This window comes from Coptis chinensis, chromosome 4, assembly GCF_015680905.1.
Source record: "Coptis chinensis isolate HL-2020 chromosome 4, ASM1568090v1, whole genome shotgun sequence".
NCBI lineage: Eukaryota > Viridiplantae > Streptophyta > Magnoliopsida > Ranunculales > Ranunculaceae > Coptis > Coptis chinensis.
The window spans coordinates 7048084-7075553 of record NC_141459.1 but is presented as its reverse complement, the minus strand read 5'-3'; the positions used below and the strand labels follow the sequence as shown (position 1 = coordinate 7075553).

At 37.1% G+C, this 27470-nt stretch overlaps 2 protein-coding genes and 1 pseudogene across 3 annotated transcripts; 1 reads left to right on the top strand and 2 right to left on the bottom strand.

Moving 5' to 3' along the window:
• Window positions 1–951: 951 nt before the first annotated feature.
• Window positions 952–11015, top strand: LOC147501557 (lysine histidine transporter-like 8; annotated as a pseudogene). Its single transcript, XR_015221411.1, has 5 exons — window positions 952–1474; window positions 8518–8646; window positions 9322–9749; window positions 9937–10068; window positions 10379–11015. The product of XR_015221411.1 is annotated as a lysine histidine transporter-like 8 (transcript).
• A 1924-nt stretch (window positions 11016–12939) lies between these two features.
• On the bottom strand, window positions 12940–14391 carry LOC147501556 (putative glucan endo-1,3-beta-glucosidase GVI). Its single transcript, XM_086606605.1, has one exon. It carries the CDS (start codon window positions 14333–14335, stop codon window positions 13370–13372), a length of 966 nt encoding a protein of 321 aa, XP_086462731.1. The 5' UTR covers window positions 14336–14391; the 3' UTR covers window positions 12940–13369.
• Window positions 14392–17396: 3005 nt separating this feature from the next.
• On the bottom strand, window positions 17397–27175 carry LOC147501555 (uncharacterized). The gene is made up of 12 exons (XM_086604335.1): window positions 27167–27175; window positions 27053–27073; window positions 26192–26245; window positions 24697–24771; window positions 21216–21240; window positions 20501–20599; window positions 20326–20402; window positions 20137–20194; window positions 19271–19413; window positions 19060–19135; window positions 18907–18976; window positions 17397–18773 (listed from the first exon to the last, which is right to left on the bottom strand). The coding sequence occupies exons 1-9, from the start codon at window positions 27173–27175 to the stop codon at window positions 19400–19402; spliced, it is 432 nt and encodes a 143-aa protein (XP_086460461.1). The 3' UTR covers window positions 17397–18773; window positions 18907–18976; window positions 19060–19135; window positions 19271–19399.
• Window positions 27176–27470: the final 295 nt, after the last annotated feature.

Here is a 27470-nt window from a genome sequence, read left to right as displayed (position 1 = left end):
ACAAAAGATAACTGGTTCGAAAAGGTTGTAATCGGTTTTCCGGTTTCTCATTTTAGGTGGGGGTGTAACTGGACTCTCTCTATTGGACTTTATGTTGGGTTTAAGCCGGAGGCTGCCCAATCTAATTTGGTGGGTGTAGGATACATGACTATATCTTTTGGCAATTATCGAGTCAGGACCATCCTACCCCCTTAAAAGGGCAAGATGGTGAAGACGCTAGCAATCATTTTTCTTTTTATATGTAAATTTAAATTTTCATATGATATATGATGGAATTAACCTGATTTTAAATTTATAGCGAAATTAAAATTGAGGTGGACTTGGATTAAAATTGAAGTGGACTTGGATTGAATTTTTTTGAAAAATTGGATCGGAAGGTGTCCAAGTCCTAGCCCAAGTGCATTGAGGCTCACGCTGTCACACACTGTATTAGCGGAAACAAAATTCTCGAACAGTTAATAAACAATTTGCTATGTGTTTTCCCATACTCTTTGACTATGTGCATTCACTCTTCCCATAAACAATTCTCTTGACTATGCCAGAAAAGACTTGAAAATTCTGCCTCAGAAATCACCGTCTACATATCCAATCCCGTTTCCTCACCCCCAACAGTAAATGACTCAAGCTCATTAAATTCCACAGTAAATTACTTCACCTCTATCTTTTACAGTTGCACCCTACTTTCAAACACAAAAAGTTGTTCCAAACTTCCAAAAAATGTCTAAATTCTTCTCTCCGTGAGTCCTCCCACATTCACCATTTTCTTCATCAATAAAAGACCTCACTCATTCATTTTCCCACTTATGTACACACGCACACAGTACTCTCACAGAACTGACAAACAGAAACCAAAACATCAACAAAAAGCACCCCACACTTCATTTAATTATTTCTGACAAGATAACACGTACTTTTTCTCACTTACCACTCACTCTACAAACTCCTATAATACCAGTACATAGTTACAAGTTACATACACACGTAAGGCAAGAAAATTTACCAAAAGAAAAATGGAACGTAACACAAAAACACACTTTTGAGTACGTCTTTGAGTGAAGTGAGTGAGTTTTAGCTAGCTAGAACAATGGATGAAAAACCAGAAATGGAGCTAATGTCAATACCAGCAACACCACATTTATCAACACCAGAGATACAAACACCATCAGGTCAAAGATCACCACGACAACCATCATCAAGGGGAGCAAGATCATCGACGACAAGAACACCAACTTCATTAATATCACCAAGGTTTTTGAGTCCAATTGGAACACCAATGAAAAGAGTGTTGATTAATATGAAAGGTTATCTAGAAGATGTGGGTCATTTAACTAAACTTAATCCGCAAGATGCTTGGCTTCCTATAACTGAGTCGAGAAATGGTAATGCTCATTATGCTGCTTTTCATAATCTTAATGCTGGTATTGGTTTTCAAGCTCTTCTTGTTCCTGTTGCCTTTGCGTTTCTTGGTTGGTAAGTTCCTCATTACTTCTCTTTATAACCCTTTATTTCTTGTGCATGTTTTAATGGCTTCTCAGTAAACTTTCTTGATGACGATATTGTTAAAAGTTGCACTGGTGCAACCCCTGGCTAATTATACATTGGTTTGTGGAATTTTGGTGGGACCATTGTTCTGTTTAAGTGAAGGGAGATCTCCTAGGTGCTTTCTTGGTATTAGAGTTGAAACTTTAATACAGTGTTTTACATATCAAAGTTTCTTTAATGGAAATGGGTCTCTTTTTCTTTAATTTCTTCTCTTTGTTTTTTCGTCTTTATTCTTGGAATGTGAGCATCTTTTGATCTTATCACTGTAGTGATTGTTCCAATGTTAAAATTTGGATATGGTGACAATACTAAGAAAAGATTTGATCTCCTAAGGCAGAACAGTAAACTTTTTCTGACATTGGATTCTCTCTTGCAATGTTTGTGGTAAACTGGAAAATGGTAATTTTATCTAGAAGAAGTAATGGTTTAGTGTTTAGCTCAGTTGCTGAAGGAATGATATTAAGCAGCCATTTAAAATGGCGCACCAGCAACGCAAAGAGTCACATGACATTTATTTTTCCTAACGACACAAAAGTAAACGGATGGTGTTCCTTGTTGGTCCAAAAATATTGGCCTACCATCTGCACTGCAGGGTTTGTTGGTGAATTTGGGCACCTAGGTGTGATTTTGTTTTCACCGTTCCAACTTCCAACTCTTAAATGTGTTGCTTATTAGCATTCCTCTTAAATTATAGAAAACTTTTCCTAGTGCATGGTTTGAATCAGTGAAACCTATATCTTGAGAAGCAAGTTTTTTGTTGTTTTTACCCAAAAAATCAAGCCTTTGTTGTTGGATTGGTAACTCCGGCCCTTCCCCAAAACTGTTTGTAGTAAGGCCTGTTCCTACCGTTCTGTGACCATGAGTCCATGACCCCTTTGATAGATGTTTTTGGTGAGTGGTGTCATGGTGATCCCCCTTTCCCACATGATATCACAGCCGGTTCGTCTTAAGCGGGTCCACTTTGAGGTTGCTTAATGCTAGTAGTATTCGAAATATATTATATCTAATGGGATAGCTGAAGGGAGTGTTTTTAAGTGCTTACTGCTTTTCACGCCCATGTGTTTGTGGTAAGCAGGGACGGGCCCAGGATTTTCACCTAGCGTATTCAAGGTCAATCAATATTATTTTATACATTTATTAAGAAAATTTAAGTTGTATTTTTAAATTTCACAATTTTTTTTAAAAAAAAAAAACTTAATAAGCCAAATTTACTTTGGAAGTTTTCTACTTGAAAAAAAAAATATAATAAAAAAAATACTAGAATGCAAAACAGAATTTCATACTTTTTTTCTGCAATAATCAACTTAATTACTTTTTTTATCTGTTTTTGTCTTTGGATAACCAAACTATATTCTTGTTCAGTTAGGGACACTTGGAAACACATATATAAATAGGAAATGTTTTAGAAAGATGCTAAGTTCACTATTACATAAGTGTATCATACAAATAAATAATTATGTACCTAGCTGGTAGGGTGGACAATTGAATATATAGAGAAACACAATTTATAAAACAAGTGATTAAATAATCAAGTAAACAAAGCTAACTTAAATAACAAAAGTTGAATTAACATACATCAAGGTTGAATACAAGAATCATCAGACAAACAAAGGCTAAATAGCAAAGGTTTGAATACTCGTCACCCCCCCCCCTCCCCCTCAAAATGACCGTCCCTAGTGGTAAGGCACATGGTCTGTTGCATGTGCCTCATAATCTCTATGGAAGGGCTTGTTATTGCATGGTATCCAACCCCATATCTGGACATGCCGGTGTTTGTGGGTAGGCGCCTGCCTTTACGGGTGCTTTCGGTCTATATCGACCCTTCTATATCGGCATTTCCTTAACCATTTATGAACACTTGAAAAACTTGCATTGTGGATTTTAAAAAATTACAGAACAACTATGTTGACCAATTATGTATACATATTTTGATTTTTCTTGGGAAGAATATGACTCCATGACTTAAGGTGGGGTGCTCGTCTTTTAGAGAATTTTGCAAGGGCTGTTTTTTTGTCCCTTTCAATTGTCTCAAGTCTTCTTACTATATTTTAATTGAAAAACTGGTAACTATAGAAAGTAATTTAGGGAAAAGTTAAGTGAATGAGAGAGCTCATCACTTATATTTATAGAATCATAATAGAAACCTTAGAAAGGGTAATAAAGTAATTACAGAGGTAATATAGGAAAATACAATAATAGCCCTGCTAATGCTCCCCCTTAAGCTAGACTATGGATATCACACATACCCAGCTTGGACAAAACCTATGAAAATAGTCTACTACTAATTGCCTTCATGAGAAAGTCTACAAGCTGCTGAGACGTCGGAACATATAAAGCACAAATCTGTCCAGAAGTCACTTTCTCACGTAGAAAGTACCGATCAACCTCTATATGTCTGGTACGATCATGTTGCACATGATTAGCCAAAAGCTAAGAGCAGACTTGCCGTCACTATAAATCGTCATCAGAAGAGAGACATGTAGATGAAGGTCTTGAAGAAGACATTTTAGCCATATCAGCTCATATACACCTTGGGCCATCACCTTGTACTCTGCTTCGGCACTGGACCTAGAAACAACATCTTGTTTCTTACTCCGCCATGTAACCAAATTACCACCAATAGTGGTATAATACCCAGAAGTAGATCGACGATCAGATCTACAACTTGCATAGTCAGCATCAGTCCACGCCTCGACCCGAGAATGACCATCATCTCGAAACAAAAGGCGACATCCAGAACATCTTTTGAGATAACGAAGCACACGAATAGCTGCCTGAAGATGAGGAAGGCGCGGCTTGTGCATAAACTGACTAAGAACTCCAACCACATATGTAATATCAGGACGGGTAAGAGAAAGATAGAGGAGCTTCCCAAGAAGCCGCTGATATTGACCAATGTCGTCCGACAACTCCCCATCATAGTCGGCTAGGTGATGGTTCTGTTCAATAGGTGTTTCAGTAGAACGACATGCAAGTTGCCCTGAAGCAGAGAGAAGATCAAGAATATACTTTCTCAAGAGATAAAAATACCGATTTAGAACGAAGCAACCTCAATCCCAAGGAAGTAACGTAAAGGGTCGATCTTTCACCGAAAGTGAAGTAATCGGAGATGGGATTTCGGTCACTAATACCTCAACATCATCGCCCGATAATAACAATATCGCCCACATAAACAAGCAATACAACAATCATCGTGCAGTATTGAAGAAACAAGGTGTGGTCACGACTCAACATATCCATATCGCGGTCATGGGCTGCGAAGAAATGTTTCAACCCAAGTGCGAGGAGACTGCTTAAGCCCATAGATAGACTTTTTCAACCGTCACACCAAGCCTGAAGTAGAAGAAGAACGGAAACAAGGTGGTGGAGACATATACACCTCTTCCTGTAAAGTCCCATTGAGAAAGATATTTTTCACACCCATCTGAAAAAGGGGCCATGACTTGACGCAAAGAAGAGAAAAATAACTTCGAATCGTATTCATCTTGGCCACAGGAGCAAAGGTCTCTTTGATAATCACCACATGAATGAATTGCATACCCCCTTAGCAACCAACCGAGCCTTGTACCTACTAATTGTTCCATTTGGGTTTTGTTTCACCGTGAAAACCCATTTACACCCGACTGCTCTACGGCCAGGTGGAGGAGAAACCAAGACCCAAGTATGTAATTCCTCCAACATCGCAGCCTTCCAATGAGGCTGGGCCAACGCCTCTGCCACTGTACGTGGTATATCAACCAATGAGAGAGAATCCTAAAAATAACTGTAACTAGGAGACAAACGATGATCTGAAGTATAATTAGTGATAGAATAAGCCACATTATTAGCATATCTAGCTGGCATTCATGCAGTACGCTTCTCTTTCCGAATATCAATAGGTGGAGTATTAGTTCTATCAACAACCGGTAAATCAACATCATTAGTAACTGGTACAGGAGGGATATGAGATAGCTCAATACCTGATAAAAGTGAATCAGTGGCAAGTGGTGAACCTGGAGAAGCAGAAGATGTCGGGCAGTTTGATGGAGAAAGTTGGTGCCCTGGATATCGACTAGTATAGACCTGTAAAGGAGGTGAAACCAAATGTGGAACTGGAGGGGAGACTATAGGCTCTGGCTGAACACTCATCGGAAGTGGAAAAGAAATAGGAACCGAATGTGAATCCTCATGAGGAAAAGGGAGTACTGGAAACCACTCCCCTTGAGATAGAACATCACCTAAAAAGAACGGAGCATGTTCGAAGAAGGTAACGTCCATGGAGATGAAACAACGACGCGATTAGGGGTGATAACACCGATAACCCTTTTGAGTATGAGAGTAACCCAGAAACACGCATTTCAAGGCACATGGATCTAGTTTAGAGATAGACCTGGTGACTTGGACGAAACAAACACACCCATAAACACGAGGTGGAATTTGAAAATCAGAACGATCAGGATGAATAATGGAATACGGGGTGAGAAAGCCAAGAGCTTGAGATGGAGAACAGTTAATGAGATACACCACCGTAAGGACAACATCAGACTAGAAACGTGAAGGAACATTCATACCAATAGACATAGCACGAGCAAGATCAAGAATATGACGGTTTTTTCTTTCTGACTTGCCATTTTGCTGTGGAGTCTGAGTGTTAGACGTTTGATGCAAAATAGCATTGGCCTCACAGAATTGTCGAAGACCATGAGACATAAATTCCCACCTCGATCGGAATCGAAATACTTTAATCATTGTACCAAACCGTATGCGAATCATTCTTGATAAAACTCGAAAATGGAGAAGACTTCATCTTTGGATTTCATTAAATAAACCCAAGTACACCTAGAGAAATCGTCAATGAATAACACAAAATAACGAAATCCTAAAACAGAAGTGACTGGGGCAGGACCCCAAACATCGAAGTGCACAATATCAAACAAAGACGAAGTTTTATTACTACTTAATAGATAAGGGCTACAATGATGTTTAGCCAGTTCACATGTCTCACAAGATAGACTTGACATGGACACTTTGGAAAAGAAAGATGGAAACAAATAACGTAGATACTCAAAAGAAATATGACCTAAGCGGTGATGACGAAGACTCTAACTAGAAGGCATGGGGAGAGACTGAAAAAACAGGTCTATCCAGTACATATAAACCACCTCTTCACGTCCACTGCCAATCACCTTCTACGACACCAGATCCTGAAAAATATAGTAAGATGGAGAAAATGTTACACTGCAGTTTACATCTTTGGTAAGTTTACTAACATAAATAAGATTGGTGGTCAACTTGGGAACATGAAGAATATTAGGTAACAAAAAGGAATTAGTAACTAGGATACAACCCTGCCCTACAATAGGCGTTTCAGCCCCATTGGCAAGACGAACTGTCCGTTTCCAATAACTAGATGCATAATTCCGAAAAAGAAAAGACATACCAGTCATATTATCAGTGGCACCCGAACAACAATCCAGGGTGAAGTCCGGGATGCAGAAGCACTATTCTTGGCAGATGCAAAATTACCTGCATAAGAAGGTCCCGGTTGAGAAGACATAGAGAGAAATTGCCGGAACCTGCTGATCTTGTCCGGAGAAAGAGCACTAGAAGCAGAAGACTCTAATGTACTAGAGCCAGCAGATAGGTGTGTTGAGGACTGAGATGTTGATCGTGGTGGTTGAAAAACAGGAGGACGACTGTGTAATTGATAACATGTTGCCTTTACATGCCCAAATCTACCACAATGATCACACTTCTTGTTTGGAGGATGAGAACTACCAGAGGCCATTGGCAATGGCAAAAGCCCAGGTAATGGTGCCCGGAAAGTTTGGAGGAACTGACAGTGGTGGCGGATAAGCATAACGGATTGTCATAGCAGAAGTTTCAGATAGAAGACCAGGAGTATGAGGCACAGGCGCTCGACGACTCTGATCAGAGAGACAATAGGCATGTGCTTCCTCGAGAGTTAGGAACGGATGCTTGTCAAGCAGATGAACAACAACATACTCAAACTCAGGATTAAGCCCAGCAAGAAACTGAAATACTCGATTCTTCTCCACAATTTTTGTATAAATCTTTGCTGCATTAGCTGGCCATTCAATAAAACTATCATAATTAGATAGTTCTTCCCAACCAGATCGAAATCTCACATAGTACCCCAAGAGATCGAGTTCCCTGTTTGAAATTTCCAATCTCATTGGAAAGTTGGAAACTCCTTGCATTATTCTGTCTTTGAGAATATACTGTACGAAGAGATTCCCAAATAAGATATGCATTGTTTGTAAACAAATAGTCAGCAAAAATTGTTGGTTGCATATAATTAATCAACCAAGTCCTCACCATAGAATCATCTGAGAACCACTTAGCATACTTTGGATCAGTTTCTGTAGGTGCCTTTTCTGTGCCTAGAAGAAATCCTATCTTTCCACGGCTTCTAACAAACAGTTTTATAGACCGTGCCCATCGAACATAGTTCAAACCATCTAGTAGCTGTGAGGTAATTTTCAAATTCGGATTATCATGAACAGGGTAGAAAGACTGGACATCTTCACCCGTTCTAACCGAAGATACAGTCGCGATAGTAGACTCATCACTATTAGTCATATCGATTAAATAATTACCTCAAAAATAATAAATAGATCTGAGATTCAGATCAACACCTATCGCATCTCGTGATTGGTTATAAAAAAGGAAAGACAGAAAAGAAGAAGGAAAAAAAAAAAAAAACGCGGGAGCTTAGGTTGCGATCAGAACAATTTGTTTTAATGGTTCTGATACCATGTAGAAAGTAATTTAGGAAAAAGCTAAGTGAATGAGAGATCTCATCACTTATATTTATAGAATCATAATAGAAACCCTAGAAAAGATAATAAAGTAATTACAGAGATAATATAGAAAAATACAATAATAGCCCTGCTAACAGTAACATGAGGATAGGAGATAAATATGTGAGTAAGCATATCATCTAAGTTATATGACATGGATAAACTGCAGGAGCTGGGGATAATTTCCTTGACCATTGCCTACTTTTGGCAGCTGTACACTTTGTGGATTCTTGTCCAACTACATGAAGCAGTTCCAGGAAGAGGTACAACAGATATGTGGAGCTTGCACAAGCTGCATTTGGTGAGATTGCTACTCATTGCTCACTTCTTTTATTATAGAACCCCAGGACTGATCTATTAATATGTTGTAACAGACTATAGGAAAAATTCTTATAAAGTATGTTGTGTAGCATGTGATTCTGTGATCCATTCCCGCTGATATTTATGTTCTTATTTTTGTTGTCACCTGAATCGATAACTAGATACTTGATCTATTACATTTGTTCTAACAATATTAACTTGGAACTATTTGTTGTTATATTTTCTAAGTGCTTTATTCATGAAAAATTTAAGAATATCAGAATCTGTTTTATTAATGATGGGCACTGAGATTCTAGTTGAGTTTCATTTAATAGAAGCCATTTTTCTAACATTGGAACTATTTGTTTTATGGTTGACGTGATAAGTTATTGATTCATCTTGTTTCCTAAGTATGGATTTTGCTTGTAACAACCTGTAGTTTACTAAACTTCTTTGGTTCTTCCTGATTCATGTAGAGTTCAAGTTAAATGCACCCAGTGAATCTCATATGAATAACACTAAAGTTGGATAGAAGGAATTGCTTAAATATATGTTTGTATGAACAATTTACTTTTATTTTGTTGTTTTAAAATCTTTGTAGTATAAAAGATGTGCTAGCTTATAACTTCTAGGTGAATCATGAATATACTAACGACCTCTGCATTTTCTTCTTTAGGAGAAAGGTTGGGTCTGTGGTTTGCTCTCTTTCCAACAATTTACCTATCAGCAGGAACCGCGACAGCACTTATTCTTATCGGAGGCGAGACCATGAAGCTTTTCTTCCAGATAGTTTGTGGTCCCCTTTGTTCATCCAATCCTCTATCGACCATAGAATGGTATCTTGTTTTCACTTCGCTATGCATTGTTCTATCTCAACTCCCAAACCTAAATTCAATTGCGGGGCTCTCACTCATAGGAGCAATCACTGCCATCACATACTCTACCATGGTGTGGGTCCTCTCTGTTAGTCAACCCAGACCACCTTCTATCTCGTATGAGCCCCTTTCATCTACTTCATTCTCGGATTCAACCCTCGCAATCTTGAATGCTCTTGGAATCATAGCTTTTGCATTCAGAGGCCACAACCTTGCCCTGGAGATTCAGGTATGAAATGGTTTATGACCCATAGTTACTGAGTTCCTCTGTCCCTCTCTTCCATTTTATCTAAAATTTATTCTTTTTCCATCTTTCCTTCTCAAAATTGTCTGTGTCTGTGTATGTGATAAATAAGTTCAAGTTGTTATTTATATCGCTCATTGGAATCTAAAGGAGTTTCAATAGGGTTTTTCAGGCAACAATGCCATCAACTTTTAAGCATCCGGCTCATGTGCCCATGTGGAGAGGAGCCAAGGTTGCGTATTTCTTTATTGCCATGTGCTTATTCCCTGTTGCCATCGGTGGTTTTTGGGCTTATGGAAATCTGGTAAGTGCAAATGTGCAATTATGATTTATTCGTCCCCAATTTATTTTCGTTTTATTCAATCCATACGGCCACCACCATCATTTACAAAGAAATGATGGGCCAAAATTAGGTCTCTGCCCTGTCCGAAAGCATAGTACAGTCTCCACCCATTACGGCATTACTGAGGTTGTTGTTATAGTCTTTTGATAAAGGAGTACACTTGTTGTGCATCCATATGCAAGCATGCACAGTTACAATTTTAAGGCATAGTGTTCATAGATAAATTAATGTATATACTTCCTAATATTTATTTTCATGATTCTTGTTGTAGATGCCTCAAGGAGGGATCCTGAACGCCTTGTATGGTTTTCACATTCATGACATTCCTAGAGGGCTTCTTGCAACAACTTTCCTCTTAGTAGTCTTCAACTGCCTTAGTAGCTTCCAAATATACTCTATGCCTGTTTTTGACAGCTTCGAAGCTGGTTATACTAGTCGCACAAATCGTCCTTGCTCAATATGGGTACGCTGTGGTTTTCGAGTTTTTTATGGCTTCATTTCCTTCTTCATTGGGGTGGCTCTCCCTTTTCTCTCTAGCATTGCTGGTCTGTTGGGAGGTCTAACGCTCCCTGTTACCTTTGCTTATCCCTGCTTTATGTGGGTTCTCATAAAGAAGCCTCAGAAGTTCAGCTTCAGTTGGTATTTCAACTGGATTCTTGGTTGGTTGGGAATTGCATTTAGCTTGGCATTCTCCATTGGAGGTGTTTGGAGCATGGTGAATAGTGGTCTTAAGCTCAAATTCTTTAAGCCTAACTAAGGAGACTTTCGCGTTAAGGGAGGTTTCACATACTCTCTTTGAATTATTGTGGAGTCGCATCCTCAATTTTTTATATGGATTTAATATAAACGAAAGGGCATTATGTTTAGAAAGAACATATTCGTGTATTCAAGGTAGAATTTCCATCTAATGTCCCAATGCTGTAATTCTTTCTTCAGACTATTTAGCTTAACTGCAATCAAGTGCCTTAGAGTAAGGGCATCCTACTATCAAGCCAAGTAAGCCTATTTATTGCAAAGTTGCTTTGGCAGTTCCAACATTCTCTTTTTCCAACTTAGCACTGAATATTCAATAGGACAAATCTTCAAAGTCTAGACAGAACCTATGCCATGTTCAGGGGATACTAGATTTTACATCCTTAATTCAGGCTGAATGAACCGCCTCCAAAATCATTCAGTCTCTGAAAATATGTTAAAACGTGCTGTCAGGAGTCTTTGTTGCAGTCTATCACTGTTTTCACTAGCAGGAAGTTGAAACAGGTATAGACTGCGGTTAACAGAGGGTGGCCTTGAACGAACAACGAATATTTTCCCACTTGCTACAATCCTTTGCCAAGCAGCGATCTTAAGATATGTAGAGAAAAGTTTTGTTTTATGTGATTCTTGCCAAGCAAACACACCAGTTGAGAAAATATAGAAAATTTGCAAAAATATGACTGAAAATGCACAAAATATGCTTTCCTAGTGTCCTGGACGAAATGCAAAAAAATTAGTTTGGACAAAATATCACCAGCAGCCTAAAGTCCTAAACTGCTGAACATTCTCCTTCATAATTAATGGTACCAAATATCCACATCTGCCTAAAATTCCACTCAGGTTCAAGCAAAAAGAAACAACTTTGTGCAGAAGTCACTAATGTTCCTCTGCAAAATCAAATTTGCCAAGATTTTATATAAGATAAAGTAGATTTGATAGAGAAAGAGTTGGCCAAGTTGCCAGCACAAGAATAATGGAAGGACAACTAATCAAAGCCAGTATCTACTTTTCTGCCTAAGAAAACATTAAAACAGATTCAGCTTAAAAAGAATCATGGGATTGGGAAAAGTTAATTAGCCTTCCCAGTTGAAAGAGATTCCTTATCACCAATTCAGCACACAATAAAAAAAATCAATCAAGCTTAGTACATAAGATTATAAGAATGTTCAATTTGTTCACAAGTGTTTCCGAGCATTGTTTTATATATGAATAGAATTGATCCTTCACACCAGTTTTAGTTTATTGAGAAATTGGCAATTTAACTGGATGTGTTGAGCTGCCCTTAACCTTCTTCAATATATTATTAAATAGAATTGATCATTCACACAAATTCAAATTTATGGAAAAAAACGACAATTTGACACAAGCATCATAAACAAAACAAAAACATAATCAATGTTTAGGTGGTGGATCAATATTTTACACAGAAAAATAATAGTAAAAATTTGAGGATAAATCCATCTTTCCCCTTTGGGTCGTCAGTGTGAGGGGTCTTTGATTTCCATGTCATTGAGCATTTCCAGTTCTTCCGGTTCGCGCTCGCCTATGGGCCCACGTATTGTCTCTATTATGTAACTTGATAAAGGCTTAAGTTTATCTTTAATATTCTAATCCCATTTTAAGATAATTATTTGAGAACAATATCTCAATCAGTTCAATGATTAGGTACAATTTCCTATACCTCAAAAGGACTTCGTCTGTTCATGTCGACTAGTCAAGCCCATCTTACCTATAAATTCTCCTTCGTTGTGCCATTCAAACAACAAAAGCAAAGCAGTGAAGCTGTTATGGTCTATCTCCAAGATCTCTTGTGGTTTTCTGAGGGCGTTTTTCGATCTATATATGCTCTCTGTTCTCATGGGTCTAAGGTATATTCCATCTCTTGCACACTGGATTAGGCAGGATTCTATCATGTTGGTGTGCATGAGATGGAATACGCCATCGATTCATGCAATTGGTTATATAGAACTGTCACTATATTCAGTGTTCCCGGCATCCCTGAAAATGTTGTGTTAGTACATGTCTTCCAACTGTTGCTAGTTACGCACTTATTCGTTTATTTTCTTGTAGATTGCTTTGTTTTGTTTTGTTTTTATTAGTGCTTTACCGTGTTAAATTATTACACTCGCGAATCCATAAGTTATGTATTTTTTTTCTCTACCAAAGGAGATCAGCTTCAAAGAGAAGATCATGGAGTACTGATTGGTCTCAATGAGAGTTGCACCACTGAATCATGGCAAGATGGAACTGAGGTCCTTGTCTAATACTTCTTTTCTTTGTTTGCTTCAAGTCATGTAAATTTAAAAAATCCTTTATATGGTTCAAATTCAGAAAAACAAACTATATGGCTCAAATTATAGCTTTGAACCATTATATTCGAGTCAGATTGGTTGGGTGGATCAATGCAATGACTGAAAAACTCAAATTGGAAGCTATCAATGCAATATTTCCCGTATAAGCAACATTTTGAAGCATTTCATTGACATACTCTTATATTAGATATCGAGACTTAATAAGGAGTTAAATCAACATGATACACTTCGCTCATGTTGGGGTAAAACAAACCCCAATGCTGCTCTGTCCCTTCCTGTTTAAGGTTCTCATTGAACATTGCAAATACATAAGTCTCTATATTCTTTCCCGGCCTCTTTGGGGTCCCAGCTTTTGATGTTGCATGAGCAATCAAGTTGTTGTTATACGTCTGGGCACTGGTAATTGTAGCAAACTGATCATTTCCAGCTGATGGCCACCCAGATTCACTTACAACCACCTCAACATTAGGTGCACCTGCCTTTTCCAGTGCTGAATACAGTGCGTCGACCATGGCATCAAACATGTTCTTATATCCGAGTTCACCATCCTTAACGACTACTTCTGTAGTGTTGAAAATAGCGTAGTCCAACCGTATTGTTACGGGGTCTGCAGAGTAGGCGAACGACGGATACACATTGCAAAGTAAAGGATACTTTTTCGACTCCAAAAATTGGACAATAGGCTTCATTATTGCTATTGAACTTTCCGAAAACTCGCCTTTGGATGGAGGATAAGATATTCCTAACACGGATAAGAATACACTTGTGCTAACTGGGATAGAAAGGTTTGCAGATTTTAATGCAGCATCAAGATTTTGTAAGGCTGGAAGCACATTTGCCGCTAGGTCACCAGGAATAACCTCATTACCAACAGATATATATCGAAAATGCATTGTTGGTGCATAGGGTATCACGTTGTTATTGACCCAATTTGTTGCATAAGATGGGTCCTTACCCAGAGAATCAAGGTCCATATTATGGACGCCAAGGACAAGTTCAATTCCTGATCCTTGTATTGCCTTCAAGGCGGTCGGATCGGGGTTGAAAAGGCGAAGCCTTGTAATATTTTTTGATTTGCAAAAGGCTACCACCTGGTCTGGTCTTGGAAGATCATTACCTTGCATTCCATAGTTCACCCCTATGGCTTGAGCCCCTGCATTCATGAAAATAGGTACCAAATAATATTTGTTCAAATTAAAAATATACGAGAGAATGTGGGACTGCATACTGAGGGACTAGAGAACTGATTAGAGGTTCAAATGATTTGAGGGGATCAGTTTAGAAGTGTATATTGATTTTTTTTTTTAAATTTTCTCGTTGCAGCTTACATTGCTTGAATAAGTTACGTTACAGAAACTGATTGCCTACCAATTTGAAAAAAAAACAAATTACGTACTGTACCTCATTCTGGACCTTTGTCTGGAATAAAATACCCTTAAAACGCCTAATCATTTTGGTACAAATGACACACTAACCATAGAATAAGTTCGAACTACAATTCCTCGACCGAAAATACTATTTATTATGGAGCTTTTAAAAATGAGAGAAAATATAAATTGTATACCCGCTAAAACATTACCTACTAAACCAAGAAACTGAACCTCAATCATAAGAATAGCAGCCAGACAATAAAAAATGCGTCGTTCCATCCAATCGAACTTCAATTCTTCGTAGCTGAACCACTGATTATCAAGTGTAAAATAAAGGTAAATTTTGTGGGATGAGAAAAGTCCTTGGGTATATATAACCATGTACGGAATTTTAGTAGGATTAGTAAATCTCATTTTTCATCCACTTTTGGAGGTCTAGAGTAAAAGCACCTTTGTTAATTTGGAAACTTTTTTTTTTTGGTAAAATGTTAATTTGGAAACTTAATGATTACATGATATCCCAAAACAATTAATGGCTCTTCTTTTCCTTATGTGGTTCAATGATAATAACTCGAGAGATGCTTTTCTGCAGCAATTTTGCTTCCAGTACCCATATGGAGATTGTTGTCGACCAAGATTGTTAATGATTACATGATATCCCAAAACAATTAATGGCTCTTCTTTTCCTTATGTGGTTCAATGATAATAACTCGAGAGATGCTTTTCTGCAGCAATTTTGCTTCCAGTACCCATATGGAAATTGTTGTCGACCAAGTTTGGAAACTGCTCAAATGATACATCTAATGATCCAGACTATTTATCCAAAAAAAAAAAAAAAATGATCCAGACTCGCATTCTGTGGCCAACATTTTTTTTTTGCGCACAAGTAGGAAGTAGGGATATTATTAGTAACTAGTAAACGGGCACGTGCGTTGCACGTGCTAGGTAAGAAAATCGGGGTGGAGAAAATTAAAAGAATGAACACATGTATAGGGTTTAGATTAATATAGGTCGAGGTCTTACAAAAAACTTTAATAAGGAAAAAACACTTCAATATGCTAGTTGTATTCTTTGTATGATTCGATATTTGATGTTCTTGTATCTTGTGAATAGATATATCTGAAGAGGTATTTAACTGCTTGTAATTTAGTCAATATATAATTATTAGAAAAAATACATTGGATAATGTTAATATCTATTCTATAGATCTATTAAGTCGGATATAATTAGGTGGAGTGAATTGAATGAGTAAGTAATAGATTTCCTGGAAATGGCTATGTGGCAAGATAACCATTTCAAAGCTATCCATATAATGTGTATCTTATTTTATGTGTAGTGTTGTTTTTTTCAAACCATATGTATGGAGGTTGCATCGCTGAATTACATCTATTTCACTCTATTGTTAGTCGCACATTCCTTTGATGTACATGCATAACTTTGGCAGGTCTCGGGTTTCCACTTTATTAAGATAATGAAGAAGGTGCAAAGTGCATGTGTAAGGAGTGTAGTTTGTCAAGCGGGTATGCTATCCCTAGATGAACAACTACAGCAGAGTAAGCAAATAGAAAAGCCATCAGTAAAGAGCAAGAAGTGAATATTTGTGTGGATTTTGCCATTTTCTATCTTAATTTTGAGCATTTCATGAATAACTATAGTCAACGGTTTTCATTTGTATAATTGTATACCTCCCTAGTCTCTAGATTGGATAAATTGGATCAGCTTGCCTTGCAGTCCTGCACATCCCAATTTACGCATTTTTTTCAAAATAATAATCAGTTGGTCCACCATATATTAAGCATTTCATGATGGATTGGATTGGGCCATTTTATATATTGTTCTGGGATTGAGTATTGTAAAACAATGAGTTGGTTTGGGCCATTATGTACTAACTCATTATTGAAAGATTGCTCACCGATGCATGATCGATTCATGGAATCATGGATTGTTATGGATGCTGAACTTTAGCCTGAAGACTTTGCAATTTGGTTATTAGGTTATGTGCTGGAGTTTCGTTTGAAATTTGAAACATGGAATGGAATGTTTATTAAAAATCATTATAAAGAATAATAGGCAAGGCAAACAACAGCCTGTATAGCTCAGTGGTAGAGCGTCATTCTTGTAAACTGAAGGTTTGTAGTTTGATCTTGCATGGAGGCATGTCAATACACTATATTTTTACAATATTAAACACGATTAAAAAACTGGTTGCTTTTTTGGGTAATCATAAGGCATAAGCATTTGCAAAATGTTTCGGAAAACCTAAAAGACATCCAAAAAAAAGAGTTGGTTCCCGTGTCACATTCTCTTCTATTAAAGTAAATTTTAAAAAATATAGGGTTAAACTAAACCACCTTAGAGTCTACTCAACAGGTACCTTTCTATATCCACTATCTTTTTCGTTCATAAAAACTCAAATCGTTACTAATTAGTAGCTACTGTTGATAGTTTTTTTAACATTAAAGAGCTTATATCTTAATAAAAGTATAGATGTAGGAAGAATTGTGATTCTCTCCTAGTGGTGTGGACCAGAGGTTCATATAACAGCCAAGTCCCATAGTCCCCTCTCTGAAACACAAACATTGGTTTTATAATATCTGGTGCAATATGAGAAGCACTGTTGGATAATTAGTCTAGTTAATAGCACATTGTACTCTGAGTCCTTAAGGTTATTGAAATGATACAAAGTTTTATGGCATTGATATCAAAATACAAAACTTGGATTTACCCAAAACATATAAGATGTCAGAAATGTTTTAGTAGTTCTCATTCTCATCTAGCTAGCTAACACAAAGTTACATTTTCCATTCATATATATTTACCAAAAATAATTGAGAGGGATAAATTAAAATGAAAGGGTAAAAAGAAAGTGTGATATACTTGTAGTCCAAATTTTAGCAGCTTGCAAAGTCGCAAACTAAAAATCGGTTGTTCTCCGAGAGTTTTCCGTTATGTTGAAGTCCTAGATTAAGCGACACATCACTGGGACTGATTCCAAATCTTTAAAGTGAGGACTCAATATCTGTATTAGCACCAGTGGTTCCAAAATCAACTTGAACAGTACTGCCACGCTTGCACCTGTCGTCGACTGCCATTTGGTGGTGGCGCTGTGACTTGGTTGCTGACATGTCATTGTACTTGGTAGTGGTGGCTTGGTTTTCCGAGGAGCATTGTGTATTGATTGCATTGGATGAATGGTCGTTTTATGTAGCTTTGATTTCAGATCTTTTGCCTGCTGATTGCATTGGGTGAATGGTGTTTGTGCAGAGTCTCTTGACATGGGCTTACTGTAGCCACAATATTAATGTACACTTGTAGAGCACAATAGCATTTTGAACTCCTTCAATAATCTCAGAAATCATGACGTGAATGGTAGGATAAATTTCTCAGTCTTCTTCTTCTCTTTTTAAATCTAGAATTGCAACAACTACTCCCATAATATCACTCTTTCCTACAGATGTCTTGAGGGATTGCGGTGGGGGGGAGAGGAAGGTGAAGTGTTATTCCAAATCCTCTACTGCAGGAAGCAAACATGCAAGTCATAGTAGAGAAATGAAAATGAAGATAGACAGACATACAGCAAGTGGTTCTAGTGGCTGCAAGGCTGACAAAATCTCTCCAATAGTTCCAAGCTGCAAACTCTTAATTTGCAGACAAAGAGAGTTCAATGGCGTTATCAACAACTCAAGTAGTTTGATATTCAGCAAAAACCTCATACACACATCTAGAATATAAGTGATAGCACTCTCCAGGCTGAACACGACCAGCTCTTATATAAATATTGACCCAAATGGTAGTCTCAGTGGAACATTTTCGTCAAGAGAATGGTTGGCAAAAATTAAATTTTCAACACTTCATCTTAGAACAGCCAGAAACTCACCTTAGATTGTTGAATACACCATACGACTTCCTCTTCACAAAAAAAATATTCCTAAACACGAAGATGGAAAACAATGGTGTGCGGAATATCCCAGTATATAGTAGTAAAACAGCATTATTTCAGTGTCTTATCTAATATATCAGTGTCTTATCCAATATATCTGATATTTGGTGGCCCAGAGTCGAGGCAGTCATTGGATAATTTGGAGACCAGTTGGGAGATGTGCACTTTGGCATCCTACAGTCTCGCACAAACTCCTAGCTTTTGTTTTCCAAGTGTCTCCTGGGCTTTCTTGAGAACCGACTGTAGATATTTTCACTGGGCTTCTATTTGTAGCTGTAATTGTCGCTGCACCTACATATAGAATAGGCGTTCCATTGATTGTAAGTTCAGCACATATATCACATGCATTAACTCTCAGCTATTTAACATTTTGTTGGTTGATGATGATGCTGATGATGGTTATGATAACTCATTAGACTATTACCTCAAGATGTTCGTTTAGCCTTCTTTGCACTTCGATTTGCATCTCTAATGATTCACTTATCTCCAAGCTTCTGATACATTTAAGTCCTTTTGTCAGTTCAGGTCAAAGCCAAAGAATGTATATACAAAGATTTGTCGTTGTTCAAAGTGTTACTTGTTTGTTTGGGATCCTGTCATGAGTGCTCCACTTGCATCACACATCCTATCCCTTGCTTCCGCACCCATAAAACCTGTCACAGTAAGTTAATGCCTTATCAAAATTTGAAATTTGTGATGTGGTTATTCTGAATAATGAGGTACTATGTGTACTTTGTCTAAAGATGAAGTTGGAATACTCGAAAAGGGTGGGGTAAGAGCATGCACACCTTTATCTTCTCAACAACATCTTCCTTTGCCGCATTTACGGTGTGAGTTGCTCCCAACATTTTTTGCATTATGAAGTTTGTCGTCTTGAATATCAACAACAATAATCTAAGACGCACAAAATGCCTGAGCTATTTGCAAGCAACTGAGGAATTTGTTTTAGTTAATATATTTTTTATGAAAACTCAACCAAAATGGAAGTTGCATCTTACCTAGTTACCTACATTTGAGTATGAAAGAAATTTGACCAAATAGATATTCAAGCATATATCTCCTAGAGGACCAGACCATTACATTTCCATTCACATAAAGATGTAAGTTAGGCAAGCTCTATGCTTGAGCATAATGTGGCAAATTGTAAACATTCAGATATGATATTCATGCACATTCCAATAACTAAAACTCTAAAAATAGCCATTTGTAGACGGACTGCTGATTATTGGTAAAATACTATAGCGAACACTCTTTGCTGATTTCAGGAATGATTTGATAATATGTTATGTGCAGCAAATCATATTCACATGTCTGCAGCTCATAGAGCTCTAGCTTGTGCAAGTGTGAGCAAACGTACTTTTTAAAACCTTGTTTTTATCACCTTGACTACACTCTTTACTTCATTTTATATGTTTATATGCTAATGCACCCTAAAAATTGCACAATAGGTTTCAAGTGTTATATTAGATGATAAAGTCTGGGCTAGAAGTCAAAATAAAATTAATGATAGTAAAAGGTAGAAACTGGCGTGCCCTAGGAAGAACAAAATAATGGCAGATTTAACGTCTGGGCTAGAAGTCAAAACAAAATTAATGATAGTAAAAGGTAGAAACTGGCGTGCCCTAGGAAGAACAAAATAATGGCAGATTTTCACCTTGATCTAACACCACTAATGCCAATAACTGCAATTGCATCTCCAGCACGCATGTCAGCTGCATGTCTCATTGCACCATAGGCGGTAAAGATTGCACATCCCAAAATAGTTGATTCTGTGTAGAGCAGATTATTAGTCATACATAATCCTCGATGAAATATTTGGGAAGTTTTATTCAATATACTTTACCTGTAAATGGCTCTTTAGATGGTATAGGGTAAGTCCTGGAATCCCCATGAGTTTCATAATCGTCTTTGGTGTTGCCTCTGCGACAAACATATAGAAGGTTGAATTAGCAGAATAAGACGCGGGTGCATGTTCCTAAAATTAGCTTATATAGAAATGTAAAGAAAGAGATACTCACTGTCTGCTCCTCCAAGATGTTTGACAGCTTTGATGAAACCCTCGTGCAGCTCAGGCGTCCATTTCAATCTAGGCTTAGCATCAGTAGAGAGAACCAATCCTGTGTCACCGCAAGCATTTCCTCAGCCTTGTAAAAAGTTTAATTAACTAAAACTAATTGCCAATCAAAACCAAGTAGCTCAAATTGTAAAAAGTTGAAACTATTTGCTCCGCACATGCTCCAATGCCTTTTGTTCATCTTTTCTATAACTAATTAAACATTGTATCTTTTCTATAACACGATATGTTAATATGTGATGGATATAAGACACGTTTTCCTCCTTACATGCTCCAGTGACTCTTCTGCATTGTAGCAAGTAAACTGCTTTCATACGATTTACTTTCTAACATGGACTTTGCTAGGTCCACAATATAAATAAGTCAAAACCATAATTAGAATGGTCATTGTTGTGTGATAAAAATGGCAAAGATAGTCCACATACCAGAAGCCAAGTAAAAAGGAAGCACATAATTCATTAAGATGAATAAGAACTGTAGCACTTACCTTCTCTAGTGGATAAGCCGTTTTACGACACGTAGCACATTTCTCGTGTCCCAGAAAACATTCCAACAGCTTTGGTAGGTGACCTTGTCTGAAACCTTGGCAGTGGATATCCTAAGCCTTGGTAGATGGCAAAGCAATGTGTTGAAAGCGGCATAGCTAGCACAATATGTACCTTCCTTCAAAATGAATACACGTAACTAAAAAGACACATGGTAGTTCAATCAGCGAGTACATAAATTGACTACGAATACCTTGAGTGGTTGGTACGTACTGCTCTTCTTGTTTGATACATGGAAGTGATTAAACCTAGTAAAACGTAGATAAAAGATGCATCACTTTCATTAGTTCTCAATTCACAAAAGTAAAATATATCCAGAAGAAGAAACAAAATAAATGTAAACTTTCTATTAATCATTTGGTCTAGCATGATATAGGATTGAGTAGGCAATGTTGCATGTGGATTAATCAAATAAGTTGGATCACAATAGTGGCAGTAAAAAAAAACGAATAGATATTGAGTTTTCCCACATAATAGAAAAATAGAGGAGAAAACATACCAATGTGAGTAAAACTGCGTTTCGTGATATAATACACCAATCGATTAGAGATTGTGCATCTACAAACCAATTCCAAACTTCTGAAACAATATCTTCTAACTTTTCCTTTTCTTCTCGAAACAATTCCAAACCTCTTCAGCCAATCCTTTTTTTCTCTTTCTTTCGCATATCTTACTTCCGGTCTTGTACTAATAAGTTTAGAGTCTAGAAGCTTACTAAAATTTGTATGAGTCACTAACCAAATGAAATATCGTAATCAAATGGTGATGGCTAAACATGCTAATTTAGGGGTGAAGTGATACTTAGATATATCAGAGCGTTGCTAAATGGTAAACATTAGATATATCAGGCGAAAGGCATAACTGCGTAGCTTGCAGCTCCTGGTGTGAGGCACTGACCTGGTAAGAGAAAGCACCGAGGGATCTTTCTTTACATACCAGAGTCGAGAAAATTTTAAACCGTCTCTCGTAATGAACATTTTGATAGAAATAAAAGTATGCTGGATGAAATGAGGCCATAAAAGACCACAAATGACTATAAGAGAAACAATACAGTGATACACTACTACCAAGTAAGAGCGCAAGCAGAAATTATCTCCATTCTCCACAATATAAATAAATATATTCCACTCCAGATATTTAGATAATTTTTGACTTATGGAGCTCCACAATGAAAATATTATTAAGAGAACAACTGTAAGAAAATGCAAGAAGTCTATACCAAAATTTTTGCGCTTCCAAAATCACAAAGCTTTACGTCATGGGTATGAGGATCTACCTGCTCCAAAAGAAGAGGCATGACCCGCTTCAGAGATCACTGTCTTAGGGAGCTACTAAAATACGCTACCAGAGACGTGTTACTCGAGTTCAATGTCAACACCCTTTTTATTATCGCAGTTGAGGACTTGAACCATATAGGCTTTGCATTGGGAGTCTAGTGCATGAAAACAATGCAGTGGAAAAGACCATGTGAGTTTTTTGGAGATAAAACGAACGAAATACTACATCAAATGACAATTGATAACAAAGGAAAGTGTATCAAGCCTTCATACAGATTGCCCAACTAACACCAGGCTAAAGTAATTTGCAAAACATCTCTAAGTAGTAAATAGTAAGTACGAAATAGGTAGCTCCTCACACTTCACGACTTTACCTGAGTAGCAGGGGACACCATCAGGATTCAGGAGCTATTGTGTGGAACAGAAAAGGATTAAAGCAAGAACGAATCCTAATGGTTGCTGCAAGGAAGCGATTCTGCCATTGATTTTCTAAAAAATCATTAGCCAGTTTTCTCTCCTTCAACAGGTTGTTATAAGATTTGAGTAAGGCATTAAAAGCCCAATGTAATATGCGTGTCATAAGCAGGTCCTGGACCTTTCAATAAGTTTCTTTGACGGCATAAGATCCGCGGGGGACTTCGAAAAAGATGGAGTTTCTATTCTGGAATATATACATGCCCCAAGCGCAGACCATTCACAGCCATAACATTAGTTTGGAGGCATTCAAAGTCAATATGTTAAATGAAGTTAGTCACCTAAACTCTAAACGGAACTTGACTACTACAACATGTAAACAACTCTTGCAGGAACACATGGATATAAACATGGTTCTACTCATGAGATCTATTAAAAGCGCTTGTGGGATGAAAAGAACTGGGCATTTTCCAGTGTTAAGTTAGTAGATCTCGTGAAAGCTGCGGTGGAATAGTAATATAATATAGTACGTTATACAACATCAGTATAACTCTTTCCATCCTCCTTTATCTAGGCTTTGTACCATCAACAATGCAAGAATGCATTATTATATAACTTAATAACTTAATTAGTTATTAGTAACCATCTGATGAGTCAAGAATGAAAGGAAAAAAACAATAAGCAAAGAAATGTCTAAGTTATAACGTGTTTAAGTTATAAAGTCACCCTATTGCAAGACAACATATAACGAAGTGTAGACTGTAAAAGTAAAAAGCACTTAAATAAGCCTTGGAAAAAGGCGAAATAAATTGTACCAAACCAAAGTTGTAAACTGTGGAAACACAGGAATCTAAAGCATGAGTACTCTCAAACAAAAATACATAAAAGAACGAAACCTACCAAAGCGAGTTCTTCTAAGCATACCTTAAAGAAGCCCATAATCCCAATTCGATTGACATTGTAATGAAGCATTATTCCTTTTGCCAACCTGTGTTTGACAAAATCATTAGACCCCAAAAAACAAAAATAGGAATTCTTATATGTTAAGGCAGTTAAATCTTATCAGACTTTTCTCAAACAACAAAAAATCTTTTAGAAGATGAAGGTGGTGAAGAAGACACAGAGAAACGGGAGGAAAGAACCTAGTAGATCCATTATTAGATTTGGAAACCATAAACCAATCTTCAAATTATCTGCTATTACTTAATTTTGTAGTTTAATAGGGATTAGATGAGTCAAACTTAGACAACAGGATGAAATTGAGAAACTATGTAATTGAGTGAATGAGTTTGACGCTAGGTAAAAGGGACCCAAAGACGAAAATTATACCTGAAAATACGGATTCATTACTTTCAAATCAACAAACATTGAATTGGTTTGGTTCTGCAAGTAATGGTGATGAAGAAGCACAAGGGTAATGAAGAAATTGACCCGACAAAAAAAAGTTTTGTGATGTTTTCGGAAAAATTGCGCAGTGATGTTTAACAAAGAAATTGCAAGGATCGGTTACAATGAAAACTGTGTATTGGTGCGAAATCTAAGATTGTACAAATAATGTTAATTGAATTTGGGTATCCATATGGTTCATTAGACATAAACCACTTATCTGTTGATGCTATCATTCTGTATAAAGCTATGAATGAAAAAATAGAAAATTGGCACGGATAGTTATCCGATGCTTAACAACTTTTTATTGAGACAGTCGTTGAAGCGTTAAAGCTAACCGTATAAAGCAATGCAACTCATAAATAATTTTGAGCGAAAGAAAAAAGAAAATAATTTTGCCTATGATAATCTATAAAGATCAAAACACATAACAGATGAACACATCAAAGGTTGATAGTTTTTTTTTCCCCTCTCTCATAACACTTTAATTGAATATAAAACACTGAGAGAGTAATTACCAGAAGATTTTGTGGCTTCACATCCCGATGGGAAACTCTAGGTACAGTGTGAATATATGCTAGCCCTCTAAAGATCTGAAAAAAATTCATCAATTACATAGTGTCAGTACTATGATAAAAATATATATATGAAAAAGAAGGGAACTACATACTTGGTATTTGATGCGAAAAGTAATGCATCCACCAAAGAGATGTCTTATTACATTGTGAGTCAACACTTAAGAAATATACAAAGACCCACAAAAGAATGGTATGTAGCAAACACCCTAGTGAAGATTAATCTTATATTAAACAAATAATCCAGAGACCATAATTTTATATATAGAGCACACTGAAATCATTCCCAGCAAAAAGAATATTATTATTTGGGGGAAACAAAATAGCAACATGTAACATAATGAATGATACCAATTATAAAACGATTAACCAAAGCAACAACAGTATGGCAATCCATTCTGGTTCACACGCAATCAGTCCTAATAATAAATTAGTAGTACTTATTTATTAAGAATGCACTAAACTCTCGAGATAATCACCAAGGACGAAAATTGAATGGAACACACCTGAAAAATGGGAGTCACAGAACACACACTCCTGGATTAATTGTTGATAGCCTGATAGTGCTATTGCAATATGAAAGTACAACAAAATCACTCTAAATACAAATTTGATCTGATAATGGGAAAAAAAAACTATGGGGCAGTCACGTACTAAGAAAAAAATTGGAATACATATATTGAATAAAAACCATATACGCAGATATTGTGCCATTTAGATATATCTTATCAGTCAGGCACATAAAAAAAAATCGTGTGGAACATGAAAGTGATGAAGACGACAACGAAGACAACGAAAACGGGAGGGAAAAAAAAAAAGGCGAACCTGTTTTTAAAAAAGAAGAACCTGTTTTCTGCGATTGCCTGCAAAAGAAAATCCAGATAATTGAAAGTGGTTTCTTACAATGTGGAAACAGAGAAAGTTTAATTCTAAATAGTTCACTTACCTTCTTCCACAAAGTTTTATTTGGGGGAGGATAGATAATGGCATTGCTGAAGTACACCCAACGCCCCTGGCAAATTCTTAAAGCTATTGTTTGACAAAGAGAGAAATGAGATGCGAGATTTGCAAAATCGTAAGGGATCTCCCCATGGAAATTTTTCTTAGTAAGGCTTAAGGTTTTCAACTTCCTACAACTCGATAGAGTAGCAGGAAGGGGTCCCGAGAAATGATTAGTGAAGTTATACTGGACATTCTTGTAAAATTGGGACTGATGTTCCCTGTAAGAGAATTGTTCTGAAGGTTGAGCACTTGAAGCGTTGGACAAAACGATAGAGAAGAAGGTAAAAGGCCCGAGAAATTATTGGAGTGTGCACTGAACTGCTCTAGTTCTCTGAGATTTCCAAACACATGTGGAAACTGATATATTAAGCAAACCCCCAGTAAAGAAATTGTTTGATATATTAAGCGATAGGATAGATGTCAGACCACCGAGCACCTGTGAAACTGATCCAGATAACATGTTGTAGCTGAGATCAAGAACCTCCAACTTCTGCAAGTTAGAAAAAGAATTAATGTCAGGGGTTATTTCACCATCTTATATGTGAACCCATAAACAGATTATACCTTAAAGTGAGAATCTGTCCTTCTGAAAACAATGGGGGTGCTTCGTATGGCTGAATGAATTTTGAATGTAGTAATTTCTTGAGTTGCCTTCATTCTTCTGGTTGGCAGCTTGGCTCCTGGTTCCAACTCGATCATATGATCTACCTCCTCTTAGGTGGTTGTCTTCGGTAGCTCTGGCGGCGTCTCTTCCTCAGCCTACTTGAGAACTTCCTTAATCTCTTTAAGCACAATACCTATATCATTGGCTGCTTGCTCATCAATCATTGGTGAGGAGTAGGTTCACCTCTATTCAATGCCTATCCCAATTGTGGGTCTTTAGAGTCTGAGTATATGGATTTGTCTCTTCTGAGATCACTTTTCACTCGGAAATAGTGTGTCAACTACTGAATTTTTTAAACATGCACTGGAAAAAGTGTACCACGTATAGTATTGGTCTCTGAGTTGTCTTTCCTTATCATCCTTGTTCTCCACTTACCTTTCTCAGTTTCTCCGAGTCTCTTTGTTTCATTTAAGGAAAAGTAGTGCGTAGCGCCAGTATCCACTATACATTAGGATTGTTTAAGCTGCATTTCAGAACATGAGACGCCTATCCTGCAAGCAGCCAAGAGTGACATGCAATCTTGGTTTGAGAAAAGGGTTGTAAAAAAAAAACAGTAAAAGCCGTTAGAGTTCCCAGATGTCAGGAATGGAGAAGACGAACAATTCTTCATATGTATAATAGAAAGGAGCGCACCTGTTTATGAAGAAGGATTGCCTGCAAATTGGAAACAAAGAATAACAAATTAGGAATTCAGTGAATTAGAATTTGATTAAGAAACTTGAAGAAAAAATAAATCATCAAACTAACCTCATCCATTGCCCGGTTGCAGAATATTAAACGTTGGTAACAATCCGTAGGTAAAAAATGAGGGAGAGAGGATACGATCACGAAGATGGAGAAATCAGCGAGGGATTGAAGTATGCTTTTTTTTTCTTCTGTGAAAGCCGGAGATAGAAAGATCTGAAAGAGGGGTGATTGGTCGTTGCTGAAGGAGATTCGAACTTTTTTGGGAGAGAATAGAGACGAACAGTTATTTGGGGAAAACAGGCCATGGAAAATGGGGTCGAAACGGTGCTTTTTGTGAAATTAGAATTTTCCGTGTTTTTTTATT